The sequence below is a fragment of the Oncorhynchus gorbuscha genome, linkage group LG25, assembly GCF_021184085.1.
Source record: "Oncorhynchus gorbuscha isolate QuinsamMale2020 ecotype Even-year linkage group LG25, OgorEven_v1.0, whole genome shotgun sequence".
Lineage (NCBI taxonomy): Eukaryota > Metazoa > Chordata > Actinopteri > Salmoniformes > Salmonidae > Oncorhynchus > Oncorhynchus gorbuscha.
The window spans coordinates 25,286,586-25,312,572 of NC_060197.1; the positions used below are offsets into that span (position 1 = coordinate 25,286,586).

The 25,987-nt window shown below is 47.1% G+C and overlaps 1 protein-coding gene across 1 annotated transcript; it reads right to left on the reverse strand.

Moving 5' to 3' along the window:
* Positions 1-1,181: 1,181 nt before the first annotated feature.
* Positions 1,182-23,335, reverse strand: LOC124013957 (ATP-sensitive inward rectifier potassium channel 10-like). The gene is made up of 6 exons (XM_046328542.1): positions 22,826-23,335; positions 18,629-18,988; positions 18,172-18,383; positions 17,159-17,290; positions 16,768-16,945; positions 1,182-2,756 (listed from the first exon to the last, which is right to left on the reverse strand). Exons 2-6 carry the CDS (start codon positions 18,978-18,980, stop codon positions 2,341-2,343), a joined length of 1,290 nt encoding a protein of 429 aa, XP_046184498.1. The 5' UTR covers positions 18,981-18,988; positions 22,826-23,335; the 3' UTR covers positions 1,182-2,340.
* Positions 23,336-25,987: the final 2,652 nt, after the last annotated feature.

The following is a 25,987-nucleotide window of genomic DNA, read 5'->3' on the forward strand; positions in this document are numbered from 1 at the left end:
GACGGGCTGCGGCGTTCTGGATGAGTTGAAGGGGTTTAATGGCACAGGCAGGGAGCCCAGCCAACAGCGAGTTGCAGTAATCCAGACGGGAGATGACAAGTGCCTGGATTAGGACCTGCGCCGCTTCCTGTGTGAGGCAGGGTCGTACTCTGCGGATGTTGTAGAGCATGAACCTACAGGAACGGGCCACTGCCTTGATGTTGGTTGAGAACGACAGGGTGTTGTCCAGGATCACGCCAAGGTTCTTGGCGCTCTGGGAGGAGGACACAATGGAGTTGTCAACCGTGATGGCGAGATCATGGAACGGGCAGTCCTTCCCCGGGAGGAAGAGCAGCTCCGTCTTGCCGAGGTTCAGCTTGAGGTGGTGATCCGTCATCCACACTGATATGTCTGCCAGACATGCAGAGATGCGATTCGCCACCTGTTGGCATGACAAAGGACTGATGGTAGTGCCCACCTTGTCTTTTCCAGGTGCCCCAAACAATTGGAAAGGGGATTCATCAGAGAAAATGACTTTACCCCAGTCCTCAGCAGTCCAATCCCTATACCTTTTGCAGAATATCAGTCTGTCCCTGATGTTTTTCCTGGAAAGAAGTGGCTTCTTTGCTGCCCTTCTTGACACCAGGCCATCCTCCAAAAGGCTTCACCTCACTGTGCATGCAGATGCACTCACACCTGCCTGCTGCCATTCCTGAGCAAGCTCTGTACTGGTGGTGCCCTGATCCCGCAGCTGAATCAACTGTAGGAGACATTTCTGGCGCTTGCTGGACTTTCTTGGGTGCCCTGAAGCCTTCTTCACAACCATTGATCTGCTCTCCTTGAAGTTCTTTATGATCCGATAAATGGTTGATTTAGGTGCAATCTTACTGGCAGCAATATCCTTGCCTGTGAAGCCCTTTTTGTGCAAAGCAATGATGACGGCATGTGTTTCCTTGCAACCAACCATGGTTGACGGAGGAAGAACAATGATTCCAAGCAACACCCTCCTTTTGAAGCTTTCCAGTCTGTTATTCCAACTCAATCAGCATGACAGAGGGATCTCCAGCCTTGTCCTCGTCAACACTCACACCTGTGTTAATGAGAGAATCACTGACATGTCAGCTGGTCCTTTTGTGGCAGGGCTGAAATGCAGTGGAAATGTTTTTTTGGTGTTCAGTTCATTTGCATGGCAAAGAGGGACTTTGCAATTAATCTGATCACTCTTCATAACGTTCTGGAGTATATGCAAATTGCCATCACACAAACTGAGGCAGCAGACTTTGAAAATGTATATTTGTGTCATTCTCAAAATGTTTGGCCACGACTGGACTGTAAAAATGACATTAACATATCAAAAGGCATAAGTGTTCAGGTTTTGAAGTGCATTATGAATAAGAAGTACATACACATTCAGAATTGCACTCACATTGACTCATAAACATGCTTGCACACACACGCACGCAGACACACACAGCGCATGAAATTAGGAAGTTAGTCCCATTACTCTCCATTGTGTAAAGTACAATTTTCCACCAAGTTAAAGTGCTTTTAGTATTGTTAACATACATCTTCAATGCATATATTCCAGTGAAAAGAAAACATAAAAGAACAAACTCTGAACATCAGGGTTGGTGTCAATTCCATTTCAATGCCAGACAATTGAGGATGTACACTGAAATTACAATTATTTTCAATGCTTTTCAAGAAGGACCATTTGGATTTGGAATTTGGTTTACTTTACTTTTTTGACTGGAATTTAAACATAATTTACCCCAGCCCTGCTAAACATATATTCAGAAGAATGAGTACTGGCATTGTTCGCATCGATAGGGACAAATGCGCATACATACAATATGATATATTCAGTCAAAATCCTTCAAGAAAAATAGTTTGTTTTCCAGTGCTTCCACTCCCAGTACCTTTTTGTGTAAAAAACAGACAGTACCATGATTCTGTGATTATGTCCAAGTAAACCATGTTATGTTCACATAAACCAGTCAACCTTTATAGTTACACAAGTACTTTCATAAAAAAAATACAGACATATGAAGTTTAAAAAGCCCCTTTAGTCCATCTTTGATTACAGTACAGTAAACCCAGATCGGATGTACAGTATGTTGTCCCTTTCCAGGTTATTGCTTGTGGAATCCTCATCAACCACAAGGGGTGATACATTCCCATCAAATCCAAAACACAAGCGCATGTGTGTGTGTGTGTTTTGTGTTCACGTTTCCCAACAGGGGAGCAGCTCTTCTCTATTGCATTCAATAATGTTTTCTCACTTGATAATTGTTCAATGTCCATACATATCTCCTATCATATCTCCTTGCTCTCTCATTGCATCCTACTAGTGCTCTCTCTCTAGACATTGCTGATACGGACACTGAGAAGACTACTATCTCGCCCCCTGCCCCTCCCCCTCTCCTCCCCTCTATAGCCCTCCTCCAGTTTGATCTTCTCCGGGTCTGCCCCTTCCTCCGCGCCCCCTCTGTTGCTGCCATGGTAAAGGGAGGAGCGCATGGCTGGGCTTGGGGGCGAGGCCTGTTTGACGAGGGGGGTGGTCTTTGTTTTGGCCACCTTGTCAAAGAAGGCGAAGTCGGCCACATACTTCCCCGAGGGGGACAGGGAGACCACGGGGGGGAACTCGTACCCCCACAGGATCTCGTCAGGCAGGTAGGAGGTGCGCACCTGGCAGGTGGCGGAGGTGGGCTCCACCGTGGCACTCATGATCACCAGCAGCTCAAAGTCTGCCAGATCCGGATCCGTCCAGCCCCCTCCTACGACAGAGAGAATGAAAGAAAGGTACAAACGCTTTAGCACTAAATATGCATGAGCCAGAATGGACTGTAACAATAACAGGCTAAATTTTATATCTTGACTTACCATCTGATTTCTCTGCTGAATCCAAATCACAAAATGAATGGACTAAATGGCGTGGGACTTCCTTGCGTAAAACCAAAGCTAAAGTTGCACCATGGCGACTGAGCTATAAACACAGTCCATTGAGAGAAGGTAGTGTGTGGCCTCTTACCATACATACACTCTCTTTCCACAAGCCTGCTCCAAAACATAAAACCCACACAGCTACTCACAAAAACACACACTTACTGTAAACAAAAATGACTATACTCATAAAGGACATCAAGCACACTGTTCAAGCGGTTGTTCCTGAAATCCGATCACACATTCATACAAAGACCCATTAAAGAAAACATATACATAATGATACCATTAACATGCGCATCACCTTTCACTAACACACGGCCACCATTACACAAATAACACGCTACAAGGCATATACACTCCAACAAGCACACACCTGCGTCAACAGCCCACACTCAGAGATGTTCCGTCATCTGTGAAAACAGCCCTTATCCTAACCTGAACCCAGTACTGCTCTCACTGAGGCAAAAACAGTGTTTCGTAACACACACACATATGCATGCACCAGTGGAGGCTGCTGAGGGGAGGATGGCTCATAATAATGGCTGAAAACCATGTATTTGATACCATTCCACTCCAGCCATTACCACAAGCCCATCCTCCCCAATTAAGGTTCCAGCACGCACGCACGCACACACACACACACACATACATACATACATACATACATACATACATACATACATACATACATACGCACGCACGCACGCACGCACGCACGCACGCACGCACGCACGCACGCACGCACACACACACACACACACACACACACACACACACACACACACACATACATACATACATACATACATACATACATACATACATACATACATACATACATACATACATACATACATACATACATACATACATACATATAGTACAAAATGCATGGTATGTGGTAGACAGTCTAGTTAGTCAGAGGAGCTTTTTCTTCAGAACCTGCCCCAGTTCCTACGCTGGTTCCTACGCCAACACCATAACACCACTCTCTCAAACGGCTAAGTCCGCCCTCTCTTGGCACAGGCCTGAGGCCTGAGAAGTTAAACAAATTACCCCAGCTCAGAGCCGTTTCAATAGAGAAGTAGGCAAAACTTGAGACGCTGCTGACGGTGTTTGCAATTCCCCCAAACAAACAAAAAAACAACTCTCAGAGAATGAGTGCACAACTGGTAGTCGCTTATACAGTTGAAGTTGGAAGTTTACATACACTTAGGTTGGAGTCTTTAAAACTCGTTTTTTAACCACTCCACAAATTTCTTGTTAACAAACTATAGTTTTGGCATGTCGGTTAGGACATCTACTTTGTACATGACACAATTCATTTTCCCAACAACTGTTTACAGACCGATTATTTCACGTATAATTCATTGTATCACAATTCCAGTGGTCAGAAGTGTACATACACTAAGTTGATTGTGCCTTTACACAGCTTGGAAAATTCTAGAAAATTGTCCTGGCTTTAGAAGCTTCTGATGAATTATGTCAATTAGCCTGAGTCAATTGGAGGTGTACCTGTGGATGTATTTCAAGGCCTACCTTCAAACTCAGTGCCTCTTTGCTTGACATCATGGGAAAATCTAAAGAAATCACACAAGACCTCGTAAAATAATTGTAGACCTCTACAAGTCTGGTTCATCCTTGGGAGCAATTTCCAAATGCCTGACGGTACCACCATACAAACAGTACGCAAATATAAACACCATGTGACCATGCTGCCGTCATACCGCTCAGGGAGGAGACACGTTCTGTCTCCTAGAGATGAACATACTTCGGTACGATAAGTGCAAATAAATCCCAGAACAACAGCTAAGGAAGGGCCTTGTGAAGATGCTGGAGGAAACAGGTACAAAAGTATCTATATTCGCAGTAAAATGAGTCCTATATCGACATAACCTGAAAGGCCGCTCAGCAAGGAAGAACCCACTGCTCCAAAACCACCATAAAAAAGCCAGACTACGGTTTGCAACTGCACATGGGGACAAAGATCATACTTTTTGGAGAAATGTCCTCTGGTATTATGAAACAAAAATTGAACTGTTTGGTCATAATGACCATTGTTTTGTTTGGAGGAAAAAGGGGGAGGCTTGCAATCTGAAGAACATCATCCCAACCGTGAAGCACGGGGGTGGCAGCATCATGTTGTGGGGGTGCATTGCTGCAGGAGGGACTGGTGCACTTCACAAAATAGATGGCATCATGAGGGAGGACAATTATGTTGATATATTGAAGCAACATCTCAAGACATCAGTCAGGAAGTTAAAGCTTGGTTGCAAGTGGATCTTCCAAATGGATAATGACCCCAAGCAAACTTCCAAAGTTGTGGCAAAATGGCTTAAGGACAACAAATCAAGGTATTGGAGTGGCCACAAAGCCCTGACCTCAATATAGAAAATGTGTGGGCAGAACTGAAAAAGCGTGTGCTAGCAAGGAGGCCTACAAACCTGACTCAGTTACACCAGCTCTGTCAGGAGGAATGGGCCAAAAGTCACCCAACTTATTGTGGGAAGCTTGTGGAAGGCTACCTAAAACGTTTGACCCAAGTTAAACAATTTAAAGGCAATGCTACCAAATACTAATTGAGTGTATGTAAACATCTGACCCACTGGGAATGTGATGATTGAAATAAAAGCTGAGAAATCATTCTCTCTACTATTATTCTGACATTTCACATTCTTAAAATAAAGTGGTGATCCTAACTGACCTAAGACAGGGCATGTGTACTCGGATTCAATGTCAGGAATTGTGAAACTGAGTTGAAATGTATTTGGCTAAGGTGTATGTAAACCTCTGACTTCAACTGCATGTCATTCAGATGGCTAGCTCCCGGCAAAGGCTGGCTAGTATTACTTAGCTAGCTAGAAGGATGAAGTAAGAAGCTAACTTGAAACAGAGCCTGCCTCAGCAGGATAAATAAATTGGTTACTAAGTTCTCATAATTACTTTGCATAACAAAGTAGGCTACTGAAAGTAGGCTACTGAGACAGACAATGATGTGGTGTTCAGTGGTGAGGCTGAGGCAGTAAAAAAGACATTTGAAAATAAGAGTAACAAGGCTATATACAGACACCGGTTAGTCAGGCTTATTGAGGTAGTATGTACTGTAGGTATGGTTAAAGTGACTATGATGAACAGAGAGCAGCAGTAGCGTAAAAAGAGGGGTTGGCACGTGGTGGGACACAATGCAGATAGCCCGGTTAACCAATGTGAGGGAGCACTGGTTAGTCGGGCCTAATGAGATAGTATGTACATGAATGTATAATTAAAGTGACTATGCATATAAGATAAACATTGAGTAGCAGCAGCATAAATGAGGGGTTGGGGGGAGGGACACATTGCAAATAGTCTGGGTAACCATTTGGTTACCTGTTCAGGAGTCTTATGGCTTGGGGGTAAAAACTGTTGAGATGCCTTTTTGCCCTAGACTTGGCACTCCGGTACTGCTTGCCGTGCGGTAGTAGAGAGAACAGTCTTCGACTGGGGTGGCTGGGGTCTTTGACAATTTTTGACACCGCCTGGTGTAGAGGTCCTGGATGGCAGGCAGCTTTGCCCCAGTGATGTACTGGGCCGTACGCACTACCCTCTGAAGTGCCTTGCGGTCGGAGGCCGAGCAATTGCTGTACCAGGCAGTGATGCAACCAGTCAAGATGATCTCGATGTTGCAGCTGTAGAACCTTTTGAGGATCTCAGGACCCATGCCAAATCTTTTTAGTTTCCTGAGGGGGAATAGGCTTTGTCGTGCCCTCTTCACAACTGTCTTGGTGTGTTTGGACCATTCTAGTTTGTTGTTGATATGGACACCAAGGGATTTGAAGCTCTCAACCTGCTCCACTACAGTCCCGTCGATGAGAATGGGGACGTGCTCGGTGATCCTTTTCCTGTAGTCCACAATCATCTCCTTAGTCTTGGTTACGTTGAGGTATAGGGTGTTATTCTGGCACCACCCGGCCAGGTATCTGACCTCCTCCCTATAGTCTGTCTCGTCGTTGTCGGTGATCAGGCCTACCACTGTTGTCGTCTGCAAACTTAATGATGGTGTTGGAGTCATGCCTGGCCATGCAGTCGTGGGTGAACAGGGAGTACAGGAGGGGACTGAGCACGCACCCATGGGGAGCTCCAGTGTTGAGGATCAGCGTGGCAAATGTGATGCTACCAACCCTCACCACCTGGGGGCGGCCCATCAGGAAGTCCAGGATCCAGTTGCAGAGGGAGGTGTTCAGTCCCAGGTTCCTTAGATTAGTGATGAGCTTTGAGGGTACTATGGTTTGAACGCTGAGCCGTCGTCAATGAATAGCATTCTCACATAAGTGTTATTTTTGTCCAGGTGGGAAAGGGCAGTGTGGAGTGGAATAGAGATTGCATCATCTGTGGACCTTTTTGGGTGGTATGTAAATTGGAGTGGGTCTAGGGTTTCTGGGATAATGGTGTTGATATGAGCCATTGCCAGCCTTTCAAAGAACTTCATGGTTACGGACGTGAGGGCTATGGGTCTGTAGACATTTAGGCAGGTTGCCTTTGTGTTCTTGGTTTACAGGGACTATGGTGGTCTGCTTGAAGCATGTTGGTATTACAGACTCAATCAGGGACATGTTGAAAATGTCAGTGAAGACACCTGCCAGTTGGTCAGCACATGGCCGGAGCATACGTCCTGGTAATCCATCTGGCCCCGCAGCCTTGTGTATGTTGACCTGGTCTTACTCATGTTGGCTACTGAGAGCGTGATCACACAGTCGTCCGGAACAGCTGATGCTCTCATGCATGCATCAGTGTTGCTTGCCTCGAAGCGAGCATAGAAGTGGTTTAGCTCGTCTGGTAGGCTCGTGTCACTGGGCAGCTCGCGGCTGTGCTACCCTTTGTAGTCGTAATAGTTTGCAAGCCATGCCACAGCCGACGAGAATCTGAGCCGCTGTAGTATGATTCAATCTTAGTCCTGTATTAACGCTTTGCCTGTTTGATGGTTCGTCACAAGGCATAGCAGGATTTCTTGTAAACCTCCGGGTTAGAGTCCCGTACCTTGAAAGTGGTAGCTCTACCCTTTAGCTCAGTGTGAATGTTGCCTGTAATCCATGGCTTCTGGTTGGGGTATGTACGTACAGTCACTGTGGGGCCGACATCGATGTACTTATTAATGAAGCCGGTGACTGATGTGGGATACTCCTCAATGCTATCAGATGAATCCCGGAACATATTCCAGTCAGTGCTAGCAAAATAGTCCTGTAGCTTAGCATCCACTTCATCTGACCACTTACATATTTAGCACATAACTGGTACTTCCTGTTTGAGTTTTTGCTTGTAAGCAAGAATCAGTAGGATAGAGTTATTGTCAGATTTGACAAATGGAGGGCAAGGGAGAGCTTTGTACATGTCTGTGTGGAGTAAAGGTGATTTAGAGATTTATTTCACATGCTGGTAGAAATTAGGTTAAATGGATTTGATTTTCCTGCATTAAAGTCCCCGGCCACTAGGAGCTCAGCCTCTAGATGAGCAATTTCTTGTTTGTTTGTGGCCTTTTACAGCTCATTGAGTGTAGTTTAGAGAGAGTGCACCAGCTGTTGTTAATAAAGAGACACAGACCAACCCCCTGATCTTACTGGAGGCTGCTGTTCTGTTTTGCCGATGCACAGACAAATAATATACAGTTAGCTGGGTTATGTCCTTGTTCAGCCACGAAAAAGGATTTTACCATTTGTAATGTCTCATTGATACGATAATCTTGAACGGCGCTCATCCAGTTTATTCTCCAGCGATTGCACGTTCGCCAGTAGAACGGAGGGTAGAGGCGGATTATCCACATACTGTGTTATTGACTGTACATTTGTTTATGTGTAACTCTGCATTGTTAATTTTGTCGCAATGCTTTGCTTTATCTTGGCCAGGTCGCAGTTGTAAATGAGAACCTGTTCTCAACTGGCCTACCTGGTTAAATAAAGGTGAAATATATATTTAAATACTCTCGCCAGGCATCTGGCTCGCTGACCCCTCTAGCTATGTCTCTTCTTTTGGGCCTGGTCTGGGAAGAGCAGTATATCCTTCGCGTCCGCCTCATTAAAGAAAAATATTTGTCCAGACCGAGGTGAGTAATAACTGTTCTGATGTCAAGAAGCTTTTTTCAGTCATAGGAAATGATGGAAACATTATGTACAAAAAAAGTTTAAAACAGCGCAAAAAATACAGTACAATTGGTCAGATAAAGCGACAGCACCATCCAAACTGGACAGAAGTCACCAAAAGCAAGAGGAAGAAAACAAAAAAACTAAACACCAACAAGATACCAGACAAGAAGACCACCCTATAACCCAAATGCCAACAAACACAACCCCCAAAGCTCCTTATCCCCTCAAGGAAACCAGCTTCCCCTCTAATACCTGTCTCCATTCCCCCTACCTTCCTCCACTCTTTACTGTCCCTGATCCCTCCACCCTAGCCCCTACTGACCCAGATCCACTCCCCCTGGTCCTTACTACACCTGACCTCCCCTCTACTCCCTTGTCCCTATTGACCTTACAGGCCCAGATCCCTCCTCCCTGCCCCTTACTGCCTCAGACCTACTGGACACTGAGCTGCCTTCACCCCTCACACTGTATCACCCTCCACCAGGCAGTCAGTTGGGATGCATGACCTGTCAAGAACCACCCAACACCCCAAATGACACGCATCTCTGCATTGAAATGGTCAAAGCAGTGCAGCAACCCAGTGCCAGCACTAGCACTCGTCCCAAAACCAGAACATGGAAGAGGTGCGGAGGAAGGACCAAACATTAGATCTTCAGCCGGAACGAGCAGGCTACAAGGGAGTACCACCACTGACCTCCGGGTCTAGGGCTTGCTTGTGTGTATGCTTGCTCCTCAGGTTGTCCTTCCTCCCCTCTACAGATCCCGACCCGTCACTTGCACTGGTTCCTGGATCCCAGTTCCTATTTCACAGTCCCAGCAACAATCTGTGGTTTACAGTCCCGGCCCCAGCATCTGCACGGTTCCCAGTTTTCCCAGCAACAACAACTTCGCCAACCCTGGACACAGCAGTGGCTACCACAACTGCCACCTCCACCCAGCCACTGCCAGCTGATTCTATTCAAACATAGACATGCTCTATCAGGTATGAAGGTAAGACCCAGATGCAGACCACATTGAGTAAACAGTAGTTTAATATTCCAGCAGGGGCAGACAATAGATAGGTCAAGGCAGGCAGGGGTCAGTAAACCAGAGGTGGGGCAAAGGTACCGGACGGCAGGCTGGGTCAGGGTAAGGCAGAGTGGTCAGGCAGGCGGGCTTGGAGTCAGGACAGGCAAGGGTCAAAAACCAGGAGGGCGAGAAAAGAGAGACTGGAAAAATGGGAGACAAAGGGCTGTGAGACATGGATTTGACTCTGGACACATGAAAAGTGGGATGATCTTGGAGATGGGGAACGGGCCGATAAACTGGGGGGAGAGTTTGCGGGATTCAACAATCCCGGGGAGCCGGTTGATGGCGATCCGCTTATCGTAGATACCTGGAGGTGGTCTTGAGGAGGGCCGACCGGGCTCTACTCCAGATACGACGACAGCAACGGAAAAACATCTGGGTTAAAGGTATGCCAACCTCCTCTTCCTGCTCAGGGAAGAGCGGGGGCTGTGACCCCAGGTAACACTCAAACGGTGATAGGCCCATGGCAGGGAAGAGTGATGCGGGCATATTCCACCCACACCAGCTGCTGGCTCCAGGTGGTGGGGTTAGCGGAGACGTGCTGCACCCTGAGCTGGGCCATCTCCTTGGCAGAGGGTAACTTGAGGAGAGGAATTAAGTGGGCAGCCTTGGAAAAGCGATCCACCACGGTCAGGATGGTGGTGTTGCCAGCAGACGGTGGGAGACCTGCGACAAAGTCCAAGAGATATAAGACCAGGGGTGATGAGGGCAGAGGTTGGATGAGGCCAGCTGGAGCTTGGCGAGGGGTTTTGTGCAGGCGGCAACAATGGCGGAAATGTCGGGAATCATGGTAGGCCACCAAAATCATTGTCGCACAAAGGCCCGGGTGGCAGGCAAGCCTGGAGGAATGGGCCCTCTCCAGGACTGCGGAGCGGACAGCGTCAGGCACGAACATCCGGTTATCTGGACCCCATCAGCGTTCACTGGGACCGCTGCGCCTCCCAGACCTGTTTTCCGATACCCCAGCTGAGTGCCGTTGCCAGGCACGAGGTGGGAAGGATGGTCTCGGGCTCCGGGGTGGTAGCTGTGGGGTTATAGCGACGAGACAGGACATCCGGCTTGATGTTTTTGGACCCCGGTAGGTAGGAGAGGGAAAATTTGAACCGGGTAATTAGCAGGGCCCATCTCGCCTGCCTGGAGTTGAGGCTCTTAGCAGTGCGGAGAGACTCCAGGTTTTTGTGGTCGGTCCAACACAATGAATGGATGTTCCGCCCCTTCAAGCCAGTGCCTCCATTCCTCCAATGCCATCTTCATCTCGAGAAGCTCCCGATTCCCCACATCGTAATTCCTCTCCGTGGCGATGAGGCGGTGGGAAAAGGCACAGTGATGCAGCTTAAGATCCCAAAATGCCCGGTTCGTAGAGGTGAGGGCAGACAGGGGGGAAGCCAGGGTGCTGTAACCCCAGATAAAAGGGTGATAAAAGTTGGCGAACCCTAGGAAGTGTTGCAGCTGCACCCTGGACATAGGCTGAGGCCAATCCACCACCGCTTTCACCTTCTTGGGATCCACCTTGACGCACCCAGCAGAGATTATGTAGCCCAGAAAGGGAATGGTGGGGCTATGAAACTCGCACTTTTCCGCCTTAACGAACAAATGGTTCTTCAGAAGGCGCTGGAGAACCTGCTGGACACGGAGCACGTGCTCTTTGAGGGAGCAGGAGAAGACGAGGATGTCATCAATGTAGACAAAGACGAAATGGTTCACCGTGTTGCGGAGAACATCATTCACCAGAGCCTGGAACACGGCAGGAGTGCTGGTGAGGCTTAAGGGCATGGCCAGATATTTGTAGTGGCCGCTGGCCGTGTTGAACGCGGTCTTCCACTCATCCCCCTCTCGTATTCGCACCAGATGCTAGGCGTTACGTAGCTCCAGCTTGGAGAACACAGTGGAGCGGCTCAAAGGCCCAGGAAATGAGTGGTAGCGGATAACGGTCAATGGGACATGGGATTTCGAATTTCCTCTCCATCCGTCGTTCCCGCAATCGCCCATCGATGCAGATGGTCAAAGCGATGAGGGTGGTCAACATCTGTGGGTATCTCCCGAGCCTCAAGCTCATCTTTAACCTCCTCGAGACACCGTGCAGGAGCATGACGAACAGTGCTTCCGATTTCCACACACTCTCCCCTGCCAAAGTACGGAAACCCACCACATAGTCGGCCACAGTGCAGGCATCCTACCAGAGCTGGATTTGCTTCCAGGCATTTTCTCTCCCAGAGAATGGGGCATCAAAGCCCTTCCTCACCACTCCCACGAACCCCTCCAGGCTTGCACATATAGCCGGCATATAGCCGGTTCCCATATGGACGGTAGCCCAGGTGAGAGCCCTTCCAGACATCAACGTGATGAGGTAGGCTATTTTGGAGCAATCCGAGGCGAAGGAGGAGGGCTGAAGCTCTAAATTGCAGGCACACTGAGCTATAAATGACCGACAGGTGCTCGGCTCTCCTTTAAAGTGTTCCGGAGGAGGTAACCGAGGCTCCCGGGAAGGTGGAGTGGCCGGTGGGGTGGCACTGCTAACCGCCGAGTTGCTGAGGGGCGGTGGGGTTACCACCGTGGCAGGCTGCCACCCAGACGACCCGCGGAATTGCTCCAGCATCATGTCCAACGCCAGGTCATGGTGGTCAGCCAACGTCTGGACCCCCTCCATCAGCACACGAAGAAATTCCTTGTGCCTACCAATGGAGGCTCCTTGGGAGGAGATGGCGCTGGTCCAGGTCTGCTGGGTCAGTCATGGCCAGTTCGTATGATCAGGTATGAAGGTAACACCCAGATGTAGACCACATCGAATAAACAATAATTTAATATTCCAACAGGGGCATGCAATAGACAGGTTAAGGCAGGCAGGGGTCAGTAAACCAGAGGTGGGGCAACGGTACTAGACGGCAGGCAGGCAGGCAGGCTCAGGGTCAGGGTCAGGGTAAGGCAGAGCTCGATAATCCAGAGGGGGGCAAAGGTACAGGTCGGCAGGCAGGCTCAGGGGCTGGCAGAGTGGTCAGGCAGGCGATCTCGGAGTCAGGACAGGCAAGGGTCAAAAAGAGAATTTTACTTGCCACCGAGCTGCCTGAAAATTACTGTCAAATTCATGGTAACCCCTTTCCATTGCAAAGAGGTCCAGATATATCTACAGAAATCCATCATGAGGAGTTGCGAGCAGACCTACTGTGAGAGGAGGCCGTATTAGAAGCTAGATCCATAGATACTGCAGGGGAAATGACTGTAGTATTATGTACTATTAGTATTATGATACTTCTAATAGTAGTATTATGCATGCTACTTTTATACAGTATTATGATTTGATCAGATATTACTTACATTTTCAAGGTACACCGCATGAAGCCAAAGCAAAATGGAGTGTTATCTGGGATCAGGCATCATTTAAAAGCCTTATTACGTGTACAGTAATACAATACCATATAATCTGAGCACAGTCAATTTAACAGGAGGAGTCTGGCGGCTCAACTAGACAGAAATTCATGATAGACAGGAAATAGCGAGAGAAAGAGAACTCAGACCCGGTGGCTTGGGCAGGCAGCTCCTGTCGGGCAGCTGCTTCTTCCGCGACATCTTCGTCGCGTCCATCCTGTCTTCCATGTCTCCAGCCCTTTCTTCGCTCTTCGGTGAGTAGAGAATGATGAGGTGCACAGGAAGAGAGATGTAGAGAGATAAAGCATACATACATACCACACAGTGCTGCAGATAAAACAGAGAGGAGTGAGCGTCAGTATCAGAGAGGAGTGGAGAGGTAGAGCAGTGAAGGAGTGGAGAGGAAGAGCAGTGGAGGAGTGAGAGTCAGTATCAGAGAGGAGTGGAGAGGTAGGAGTGAGAGTCAGTATCAGAGAGGAGTGGAGAGGTAGAGCAGTGAAGGGGTGGAGAGATAGGAAGGAGAGTCAGTATCAGAGAGGAGTGGAGGGGCAGCAAAGGAGTGGAAAAATAGAAGTAGGGCAGTGAAGGAGTAGAGAGATACACTCTTAGAAAAAGGGTTCCTAAAGGGTTCTTCAGGTGTCCCCATAGAAAAACACATTTTGGTTCCAGGTAGAACCAAAACTCCTCTGTGGAAAGGGTTCTACCTGGAACCAAAACTAGTTCTTCAAAGGGTGGGGGACAGCCAAAGAACCCTTTTAGGTTCTAGATAGCACCTTTTCTCTAAGGGTGTAGAGCAGTGAAGGAGTGGAGAGGGAGTGAGAGTCAGTTTCAGAGGGGATAGGTAGAGGAGCGCAGGAGTGGAGAGGTAGATCACTGGTCAGTGTGGGTCAGTAATAGCCCCGTGGTTAGTGGTGATGAGAGGTGTAGTGGAGAGGTAGAGCAGCGTAGTAGTGGAGCGGTAGAGCAGCATAGTAGTGGAGAGGTAGAGCAGCATAGTAGTGGAGCGGTAGAGCAGCGTAGTAGTGGAGAGGTAGAGCAGCGTAGTAGTGGAGAGGTAGAGCAGCGTAGTAGTGGAGCGGTAGAGCAGCGTAGTAGTGGAGAGGTAGAGCAGCGTAGTAGTGGAGAGGTAGAGCAGCGTAGTAGTGGAGAGGTAGAGCAGCGTAGTAGTGGAGAGGTAGGGCAGCGTAGTAGTGGAGAGGTAGAGCAGCGTAGTAGTGGAGCGGTAGAGCAGCGTAGTAGTGGTTCTAGATAGCACCTTTTCTCTAAGGTGTAGAGCAGTGAAGGGGAGTGGAGAGCGGTAAGCAGCGTAGTAGTGGAGAGGTAGAGCAGCGTAGCAGTGGAGAGGTAGAGCAGCGTAGTAGTGGAGCGGTAGAGCAGCGTAGTAGTGGAGAGGTAGAGCAGCGTAATAGTGGAGAGGTAGAGCAGCGTAGTAGTGGAGAGGTAGAGCAGCGTAGTAGTGGAGAGGTAGAGCTGCGTAGCAGTGGAGAGGTAGAGCAGCGTAGTAGTGGAGCGGTAAAGCAGCGTAGTAGTGGAGAGGTAGAGCAGCGTAGTAGTGGAGCGGTAAAGCAGCGTAGTAGTGGAGAGGGAAGAGCAGCGTAGTAGTGGAGCGGTAAAGCAGCGTAGTAGTGGAGCGGTAGAGCAGCATAGTAGTGGAGCGGTAGAGCAGCATAGTAGTGGAGCGGTAGAGCAGCGTAGTAGTGGAGCGGTAGAGCAGCGTAGTAGTGGAGCGGTAGAGCAGCGTAGTAGTGGAGCTGTAGTGGAGCGGTAGAGCAGCGTAGTAGTGGAGCGGTAGAGCAGCGTAGTAGTGGAGAGGTAGAGCAGCGTAGTAGTGGAGCGGTAGAGCAGCGTAGTAGTGGAGCGGTAGAGCAGCGTAGTAGTGGAGCGGTAGAGCAGCGTAGTAGTGGAGCGGTAGAGCAGCGTAGTAGTGGAGAGGTAGAGCAGCGTAGTAGTGGAGCGGTAGAGCAGCGTAGTAGTGGAGCGGTAGAGCAGCGTAGTAGTGGAGCGGTAGAGCAGCGTAGTAGTGGAGAGGTAGAGCAGCGTAGTAGTGGAGCGGTAAAGCAGCGTAGTAGTGGAGCGTAGTAGTGGAGAGGTAGAGCAGCGTAGTAGTGGAGAGGTAGAGCAGTGTAGTAGTGGAGAGGTAGATCAGCATTCAGAGTGGGTCGGTAATAACCCTGTGGTTAGTGGTGATGAGAGGCCTGTCCTCCTGTAACAGGATCCCCCACCCCTCACTGTATCGGACTGTACCCCATTGTCTTCTAATGAGACACCCTGGCACCCACTTACACACACATTCCACAAACACACACACACACAGAGCGAGAGAGAGCCCTCTCCCGGTGCGGTCCCTCAAAACACACACATAGTATGTAAGAATACACACATAAACATTCAGTACGCATATATACACATACAGAATGCATGCGCACACACAGACACACACACACACACACACAAACATGCTCCCCCATCCCTCTACTGCCAATGTCCCCTCTCTCCATCACAACACTCAGCTCGAACCTCCCTAAATTCACCCTTCTCTTTCTTTCCACACAGATTGGTTTCAGTCCCCACACCCCAACGGACCCTCTCCTCCCATTGAGGATCAAGATATGTGAGATGTAAACGATAGCAACAACTTCACCTACTTTACACGGACTGTACAGTACCGTAGTTCACTAAACCCCCCAAAAACACTGCTACAACAGCACCTTGGGAAGGAGAACACGACACTGCACCTGAACACTACACTGTACCTGTAACTACACTATGCCTGCCTACTATACTACTCCCATGTGAAGACATGGCTTTCAGGACACTTGACATAAAATGGGGCCTAAAGAACAAGAATACACAACTCCAATGACTCTTCAGGTGTCAGGCAAGGTTACTCATCATACATGCGCACAGAAAACATAATGGTAGCCTTTTCCTGACCAAAAGCGCACTCTTTGGCTTTGTGTGTGGAACGTTATTCATATTTTTCATACTTAATCCAGATTTTGTTTTGTTTTTTTGAAACGTCTAAAATCTTGTGTTTCTATGTCAAACTGTTTTGTTATATTTCAGTCTTCTTGCGATGTGTATAGAAAGTGTAATATTGGGATGCAAACTCAAAATTGAATACATTTTAATTCTATATCTGACAGGTGTCTTTCTTCTTTTTTTAAGCCCGTAACCATGTGTGTGAGGTGTGTACTTTTGTTTCACAGTAGATTTTTTTTAAACTACCAAGAATCTCTCTGTGTGACCCTGATTTAGCCCACTGCAATAAAAGTGTCAACGTTACTGAGACTCGTACCCTTGATGGCCCAGGCTCTGAGTGGGCTGCTGTCATCAATGACGTGGTAGAAGGTGAGTGGGAGGATGAGGAAGGGGCTGTCGCTGGACATGTCCACCTGGAAGGGAACGTTCCTCTGGTCCAGTCGCACCGTCTCCCCCTCCTTGGTCTGGGATGTCTGGAGCAACTTCCCTGTTACCTGGTAGCCAAAATGGAGTCATATTAAATTGTATGGCGGTACACGAGTGAGAATCTGAAGAAGCTTGACAACATGACAACAACTTATATCTACCATGGTGATCCATTTTTTCAGGAAATATGTTTTTCTTTTTGTAATACTCAGTCACTAACACACACACAGAGACACACACACAGAGACACACACACAGAGACACACACACACTATCTCTACCGAGCAGCCCAGTAACAGGCTCTTGCGCATGTTGGCCACTCGGATCATGAGGCAGGGTCGGCCCTCGTGATTGGACACCACGGCGTGCCGGCTGAACTTCACTGTCTCGCCTCTCTTTTTGGGCCGCGCCATCTGAGGAAGACGGGGGGAGTGTGTCAGAGCCACACAATGTAGCATGGTGAACTACACTACCCACAATGCTACCGGTAACATGTCCTGTTTATTTGTTAGGCTGTTAACAACCTGCCGTCCGTCTCCTTATCAATACATACAGTACAGTACATGGCATGCACATCCTATCATTTTAACCTCCAGCCCCAACACACACACACACACACACACACACACACACACACACACACACACACACACACACACACACACACACACACACACACACACACACACACACACACACACACACACACACACACACACACACAACTGAGTGAAAAATAAAGAAAGGGCTTGTAAGTCTTATTATTGAGGGGCCAGAATGATAACCCCGACCCTCGTAGATAAGAGAGGAAAGGGGAAGATAATTAACACTGTTGTTTACACAGGAGTCCAGTGCTGAGTAGGGCCAGTGCATATAGTTGTACTGTTGTGTGTTGGACGTATGGATGCAGTGCATATGGTGGCCAGACTATATTACCGAACATTGGTCATATGTGTCGATCCAAAGTTCAAATGTTTCATAGTATTGGGCACTGAGTGTACAAAACATTAGGAACCCCTAATATTGAGTTGCACCCCATTTTGCCCTCAGAACAGCCTCAATTCGTCTGGGGGCACGGACTACAAGGTGTCGAAAGCGTTCGACAGGGATGCCGGCCCATGTTGACTCCAATACGTCCCACGGTTGTGTCAAGTTGGCTGGATGTCCTTTGGATGGTGGACCATTCCTGATGTACACAAGAATCTGTTGAGTGTAGTGTGGTGCTAGGCTTTATTAATGAATGGGATGGTAATCGTAACCATGATATTGATATGCCCAGGACACGGTGAGGTACCTTGGCGAGGAAGGTTCCTGTGATGAAGATCTCCAGAACCATGGTAATGACAAGCTGGAGGATGAGGAGGATGATGGCGGCAGGACATTCCTCTGTGATGCAACGAAAGCCATAGCCAATGGTGGTCTGGGACTCCAGCGAGAAGAGGAACGCCCCCGTTAGGGTCTGCACCTGCATCACACACGGGGTGTGGTTGGACGGCGGGTCAAACTCTGGAAGGAGGGAGAGCAGAGATACAGGGAAAGAGGCAAGTTCTGAGCAGATTGTTTGACATGCCAGGCGGTTGAAGAACAAATTGCGGATATGACCCGAGAAAGGGCTAAACTAAGGAAGGCACATTCTTACACCTCTCTCATTCTCCCTCTTCTTGACTTACGTTCTCTGTCGCCTTCTCTCTCTTTCTCCGCCCCTGCCCTCTCCACCCTCTGCTCCCCCTTTCCCCTCCCTCCATCCTCACCTAGCAGGTCTCCATGCACCAGCGCCACCAGGTACCACAGAACCCCGAACAGGAACCAGGTCCCGGCGAAGGTGGCCGAGAACAGGAAGAGCTTGTAGCGCCACTGCATGTCCAGGAAGGTCGTCCAGATGTCACGCAGGTACAGCGCCCCGCGCCCGCTCACGTGCTCGATGCGCACGTTGCTGTGCCCGTCCTTGGAGAGAACGCGTCGTCTCCGTCGGAGCGCACAGACCGTTGCCGCTGCCTCCCCCACCGCCCCCAGCAGCGGCTTCAGAACCTCCGTCTGGGTCATTGAGTGACACACCTTTTCGGGGGAGGAGCCACGTGAGGACGGGGGAGTGGCCGAGGTCATGGCTGCAGCTTTATGGGAGGAGAGGGATCGAAAACCAGAGTTGAGGGGTAGATTGAGTGGATAAGCGGGAGGAAAAGGAGTGTGAGGGAGAGGGGTGAAGAGGGCGAGGGAGTCAGAAAGACGAAGAGATGAAGTTGATGAAAAACAAGTTGAAAAGATGGGGTTTGTGAGAAAGGAGAGAATAGGAAAGGAATAGAGGAGAAAAGTTGATAAGGGGATGAATGAAAGAGATGACATTTTTTGGGGGGGGGGCGACATGGGGAGAGAAAGATAGGGAGATTATAAATGTGACACACAATAACATTTTCCAAGTGGACAGAGGCAGGCCTGTTGCTGTCCAAGGTGGTCCATTGAAAACTCTCTCTTACTCGTTCTCTTCATCCCTCTCCTTTCAGATGGAGCAGCAGCTCCCCTTTCAAAGTAAAAATCCCCCTTTCAGAGTGAAGTTGCAGCTGTCTTTTCACGTAAAAAAAACAACAACTCTAGAATGCTTAAGGGACTCCTGTGTCTGCAGCACGTCAGGCTGGCTCGGTCGAGATGGACAGAAACAAGGCTCACGTATTCCCCATTCAAACACTGGAATAGAAAAGCAACATGGAGTATCAAATCAAATCAAATCAAATAGTATTTGTCACATGCGCCGAATACAACAGGTCTAGACCTTACTTTTACAAGCCCTAACCCAGAACGCAGTTGGAAAAAAAATGTAGACCTAAAAACAAAATATGAATAAGAAAATAAAAGTAGCAAATAAAGACAAATAAATATCTGTGAATGAGAGATGCTGGATCAACCGTTTACAAATGTGCTTTAATCCCTGACATGGTCTGACATCTCTTTCATTATCCCTTCATCCCTAACGGTTCAAATAAAAAAAGGTGGAATCGTCTTACTGCTTTACACATTTAGTGGTTGTGGACTTTCATAAGACCTCAAACTATTACCCTATAATAGGGGGCCTACAATAGTTGATTACGTTGATGATTAGACCCACACTACCCCAGTGGTCTACTACCACCTGCAGCTCAAATGGGACATTCATCGGGTCCTTATACAGCTGTCACTTATTGAGCTTATTTTCACCTCCCAATAAATGTGTTTCTGTGTCCGAGAATGAATTACGTGGTGTGGTTTGTGGAGGCAGGACAGCCTGGAGAATATAGCTTGTGTGTTATCGGGGCCAGTAAGAGGCATGTTTCTCTCCTTTGTGGATATGGATACTTGTTGTTTGTGTGTGACTTTGGCCCGATCATCCTTCTGGATGTCCTTCTGTATCCTCTCTCTCTCTCTCTCTCTCTCTCTCTCTCTCTCTCTCTCTCTCTCTCTCTCTCTCTCTCTCTCTCTCTCTCTCTCTCTCTCTCTCTCTCTCTCTCTCTAGCCTTCTTTCTTTCGCTCTCGCCCTCTTTCTTGGCTAAACGGTCCCATTTGTCTCTTCCTGCCTCTGCTTTCCGGATCCAGTCAAAAATAACCAACCGTAGCAAAGCCAGAGAACTAGGCGCTCTGATACACACTCTCCTTTTTGGCCTTTCTCTCTGTGTCGCCACTCGCTTGCTCTATTCCTTCCTCTCTCTCTCTCTAGTGCTGGAGCTCACTGTGAGTATGAATAGGGATCTGTTTAAATGTCTGTGCTCAGAATGCTAAGATGGGGGGTGAGGCGGCACTTGTGACTTGTGATAGGCTAAGTGCATTCACAGCTGACCTCTGAACCTTACTGAGGCCCCTCCCACACATACAGTAAACACACACTCACATATACAGGGACATACACAACAACGTTATACCAATGTTAACTTTTCCTGAAACAATGTTTGTGACACTTTATCATTGTCATAGACCAAACTGTTACAATTATTTCCGCTCAATTCGGTATTCCCTTTTAACAGTTCTGTGTCTTCCTCTCGACTATAGTCTCTCTTCATCCCTTTCTCCCTGTCTCTATCTCCCTCTGTCCTGTGTTCACAAGAATCCTTTGTTTAGAGAGTAGATGAAAGGGACAAAAGCCACCGTTGAAAAATATGACTGAGTGAGAGAGAGGGAGAAAGTGTGTGTGTGTGACAGTGTGTGTGTGATCATATGTGAGTATATGTTGGAGAGTGTGAGGGGGCAGCGAAAGGGGAAGGGAGGATTGAGAGAGGGAGCATGAGTGAGAATCCAAAGGAGGGAAAGATGTGTGGAGAGAGAGATAGAAGGTGTATTAAAACAGATTGGTGACAAAAAAAAAGATGCTCATTAGTATTCCTGAGCGTTGCACTTCACCACACTCCTTCCTTCCCCTGTGTGTTGACCCTACCAAAATCCCCAACCTCTATACAACACTCCAACGACCTCGGAGCATTTTTTCCCCCACGCTGCTGACAACTATTTTTGTCTGCTCATACAGGAGTAATACAGGCCCAGTACACTTATATTGTGAAAAATAAAGCAGTTTTTATTCTGATTTATCAGCACCCCTACTTCCATGTACATGAACAGTCTAAGGTGTAAAAAAAAATCCCCACACAGCCTCTCCAAACACTGAGACAAGTAATCCATACAAATTCTAAAACAACTTCTTAGCCAAACTATTTGTGTTTCAAGTACTCAAACTACCCACACACTGGCCCTTATCTAACATCTCCAAATAACCCTTTCAGTATGTCTTCCACACTGTGTCAGTTTGACAGTGTCAGTTTGACACATTTGTAGACTTGACTTGTCGACTGCAAGTGGTCTGGAATGTCCAATTCAAATGTCATGGGGTCAGGTTGTCTTCCTACAGGTGTGATTTAGAACACTCGCCATGGCCAATACAGTATATACAGTATAATATACAGTATAATATGCACTAAACGCCAGTATCTAATCACTTTTCTCTTCCACTTTAGACATGAGACTGTTACTGTTACTGTGTTTAAACAGAAACTCCAGAAACAGCCGTGCCTCCAGCAAAGTGAGGATTGACTCCTAAACAGACTCAACCATGTCGCCAGAAATGTTTCATAAACACCTGTAGGATCCATTCAGATCAAGTACTGTCACTAAATACATAGTTTTATTGATTGACTGTGTAGTCAATGCTGTAAATGTGACTTATTATTAAGGGGTGATGGAGTGAAGGTGATTCCAGCATCCAAATGGTCATTTTAGATACAGTACATGCAGGTGTTCACAAACTGCAGCCCCTCTTATAAATGCCACAGACACAGCGGGCTACTGTAAAAAATATATATAAAAACACTCACCTCTAGCCTACATAGTACAGATGTAGAATCTTAATTTGATCACTCTTTTGATTGCTGAGAATTTTCCTGCACTGCCGGAAATGCAAACTTGTAGTGTATTCAAGGTTTACAAAAAGCTTCTCAATATTTTGATTTGCCCTAACAAAAAAGTATCTACCTCTACAAAAAAATGCCCATGAATTATAATCCACATAATAATTCACATGTACTGTTCCTGCAGGATTTTTTTTCCTTCTGTAACAAACTGGCTCAAATTAAGATTCTACATCTGTAGCACTCATCCTGTTCTCTCTGTGTGGATGCACCTGTGCTCTCTCTGCTTATGTTCTCTTTGCAATACCAAGCCAAAGTAGCATTCAAATTGTTTCTTTATTCTATGGTTATTACTCATGAAGAGGATGGAACATGCATAAATATTGTTTTTTCATCAAGTGAGTGCTGGCCTTTATATATAGGCCATATATCTAACTATCCCCGCTATCGCTCATGTGAGAAGTCACCACATCCTGTTGCTCTGTCGCCATCATAACGACGTGGAGATGCATTAAGTTATGGGAATGGTGATCTAGTAGTAAAAACAAATTGAATTCAAGCCTATTGATTCATGTGCTGGTCATCACTCACCTTTTGTTGCAATTGTTGAATGCAATTTTGAAACTTGGAAAAAGTTGTTTGTATCGCCCAAAAACCATGAAGAGAAATTGATGTCGCAGAATGAGCAAGTTGACTATTTGCCTTTTTGGTTGATCAGTGCGACCTCGTGCATTTGAAGCAATGTGCACTTGTTGACAGTTCTCTCACACGGATGTTCACAAGAGCCAACTTTCATTGTCTACAGATTGCCATCCTGATTATAGTTCTACATATTTCCATTGTAATTCTAATAGGCCTAACAACATTACAGGTATTACAAAAAGTTCAAATCAACCAAGTTTCAGTAGCTAAGACCGAATTTAGGCTACCAAACACAAATCAGTGGTTGCTCTGAAGCTGAAGTGTCAGTCTGTACCGGTTCCGATTGACTGTTACAGAGTTATTATGTAAATAAAGTAGTTTCAATGTCCCCGTTGAATCTAAAGCTGTGAAGGTTCTCAGATTCATGTAGAAGTTGGAGTGTCTCTCTTCTCTGACATTTTCTCGTCTCTCTTTATAAATGGAAAAAGTAGCCTATTCAGTCACTCAACTGGACACAGGACATTTTAATTAATTAATTCAACTCTCCTCCCAGTTTCTCCTCCCACCCTCTCGCTCTATCGCTCTCTCTCTCTCTCTCTCTCTCTCTCCCCTTCCCTGACTGTACACTGTAAATGGGTCCCTTGTTGAGGGTTCGTCGACTGTTCAGCCTTTGTCAACTTTCTCATGTAAATTCCTGATGGTTAAGATACAAACCTGGAAGTGATTTCACTATTCGAAAGCATGGTAGGTAGTTACAAATCAGAAGTAACAAAATACACTTTATTGTGGCCTTGGCTCCTCGCAAGTCGGCAAAGTTGGCCAATGGTTTGACTGAAAAATGTTGGCTTTGCTCTGTGAGGCCATGTCATGTCTGCCTGCAAGGATAGAAACTGCTCCTACTGTGAGAACATCATAGCAAATAAGACAACTGGACACTTATGCCTACCCAGAACAGTGAAATATCTATTACATGTTCATATTGATCTCTTATAGAATCCTGCTTCTTGGAAAAATAAAAGGCCAACCTTTGAAGTTTATTTTGGCGAGAGCTGAGCGTCCCTGGCTGGACCTTTTTCACATACGCATCAATCTCATGGATCCACCCACCTGCCAACATGTGTTGTTCCATCCTGTCGTCTACATCCCGCTGAGTGCCGGGGTTCCCTCATCCGGGCACGGGGCCCCTAAAGAGAGTGCTTGTGTGTACAGTTGATGTCGGAAGTTTACATACACTTAGGTTGGAGTCATTAAAACTCATTTTTCAAACACTCCACAAATTTCTTGTTAACAAACTATAGTTTTGGGCAAGTTGGTTAGGACATCTACTTCGTGCATGACACAAGTCATTTTCCCAACAATTGTTTACAGACCGATTATTTCACTTATAATTCACTGTATCACAATTCCAGTGGGTCAGAAGTTTACATACACTAAGTTGACTGTGTCTTTAATTAAACAGCTTGGAAAATTCCAGAAAATGATGTCATGGTTTTAGCAGCTTCTGAAAGGCTAATTGACTAATCATTTGAGTCAATTGGAGGTGTACCTGTGGATGTATTGTGCAAGCATTTGAGAATGGAAAAGGGAATTTGCTCGTGATTACAACCTGTAGGCCTATCAGGGTGTCAGAGTCACACTGCCAATACCTGTGTTTCCGTTCTATGTCTTGTTTCTTTTCAAATCAATAACACTGAGTCGTCTCAGTTGTCTAAGTAACAGTCCTCTAAGGAATGAACGAGATGACGTCACTCAGTTCGTCCAGGCTCTCCCGTAGCCGTTCAGCTGTCTGTCTGATCGTCTGGATGAACTTCATGGTCTCTGACTTGACCTCATCCTTTGGGGTCTTCACATGCAGGGTTCAGCTCAGTGGTGGAGTCTGTGTCCATCCCTTCTAACATACTGGTATCACCCGGCTGCTCATTCGCCTTCGCCTGTCGGATGTTGTGATCTCTTTGGCATCCATGGCGATGAGGAAGATATCAACAGATACAAAAATATCTGAAAATATTCCTGTCGCCACCTAAGCCACACGAACTGTACTGGAAGTTGCCAATGGTGGCCACCCGGAGAAACTGTACCACATTGCCAATGGTGGCCACCCGGAGAAATCGGAAGAGCTCTGGTATGACCCCAGGTCCCTCCCAAACCTTGCCCCAGCATTTACCCCAGCATCTGCATTGAAATTGTAATTTCCTATGTTAAAAGAGCTACTTGCACTCAGTGTCTCCAAACCCTCAGCGATGTCTTGTAGAAATGTCACCACAGAGTTCATCTTCTCCTGGAACTCCTTGATGATGTTCTTGATGGCTTGGCGGTCGGTGGACTGATTGACCATGTTGGTGATGTTGGATACTCCGGCTGTGGCTCCACCAGCAACAGCCACCCCAATACCAACCCCAGTGACGATCAGGGAGGCGCCCAGAGTGAAGGGAGCCATGATGAGCCCCACTATAGAGGTGATTCCTCCAGCTGCTCCAATAACACCTCCCGTCAGACTGCCTATGGTGGTGCCTTTGTGAATACTCTCCAAGCCGTCTGCCAGAGTTCTCAGCTTGCCCAAGGTGGTCTGGAGTTCTTCCACAGTTCTCACTCTATAGAAAATTAATTTAGACAGATCATTTGATTGAATGAATGAACTTATGGATGAATGGATTAATTAATGAACAAACAAATTATATGAATTCATCATATGATCTTGTATAACAAACCTTTTTTTGTGAGGAAACTGATAATGAAGGGTTTGACCACGATACACCAGCCGAAAGCCTAATGGTCGGGTCTTGCTGGAAGATGTCACACAGGAGGTCGCGGAGCTCAGATGAGAAGCTCTCTGGGAGAGATGGGTAAGAACCTTCCAACGTTTGGGGGATGAGCTTGATTGTGCTTGCTGCAGCAAACTGTCAAGAAAGACCGGTTAACATTACACTGCATTTTGCATTATCAGGAGGCAAATTTGGAGATAGAGGTGTTACCTATTGCATACTGAAGCGTGTTTAGGATTTTCTCAGGTGAAGAACATGAACATGATTATTATTTTTTTGCCGGTGGTTGATAGCAGATATTAGCAGGTATTGTTGTCATTGTATAAAATAATGTTCTCTCTCTCCTTAG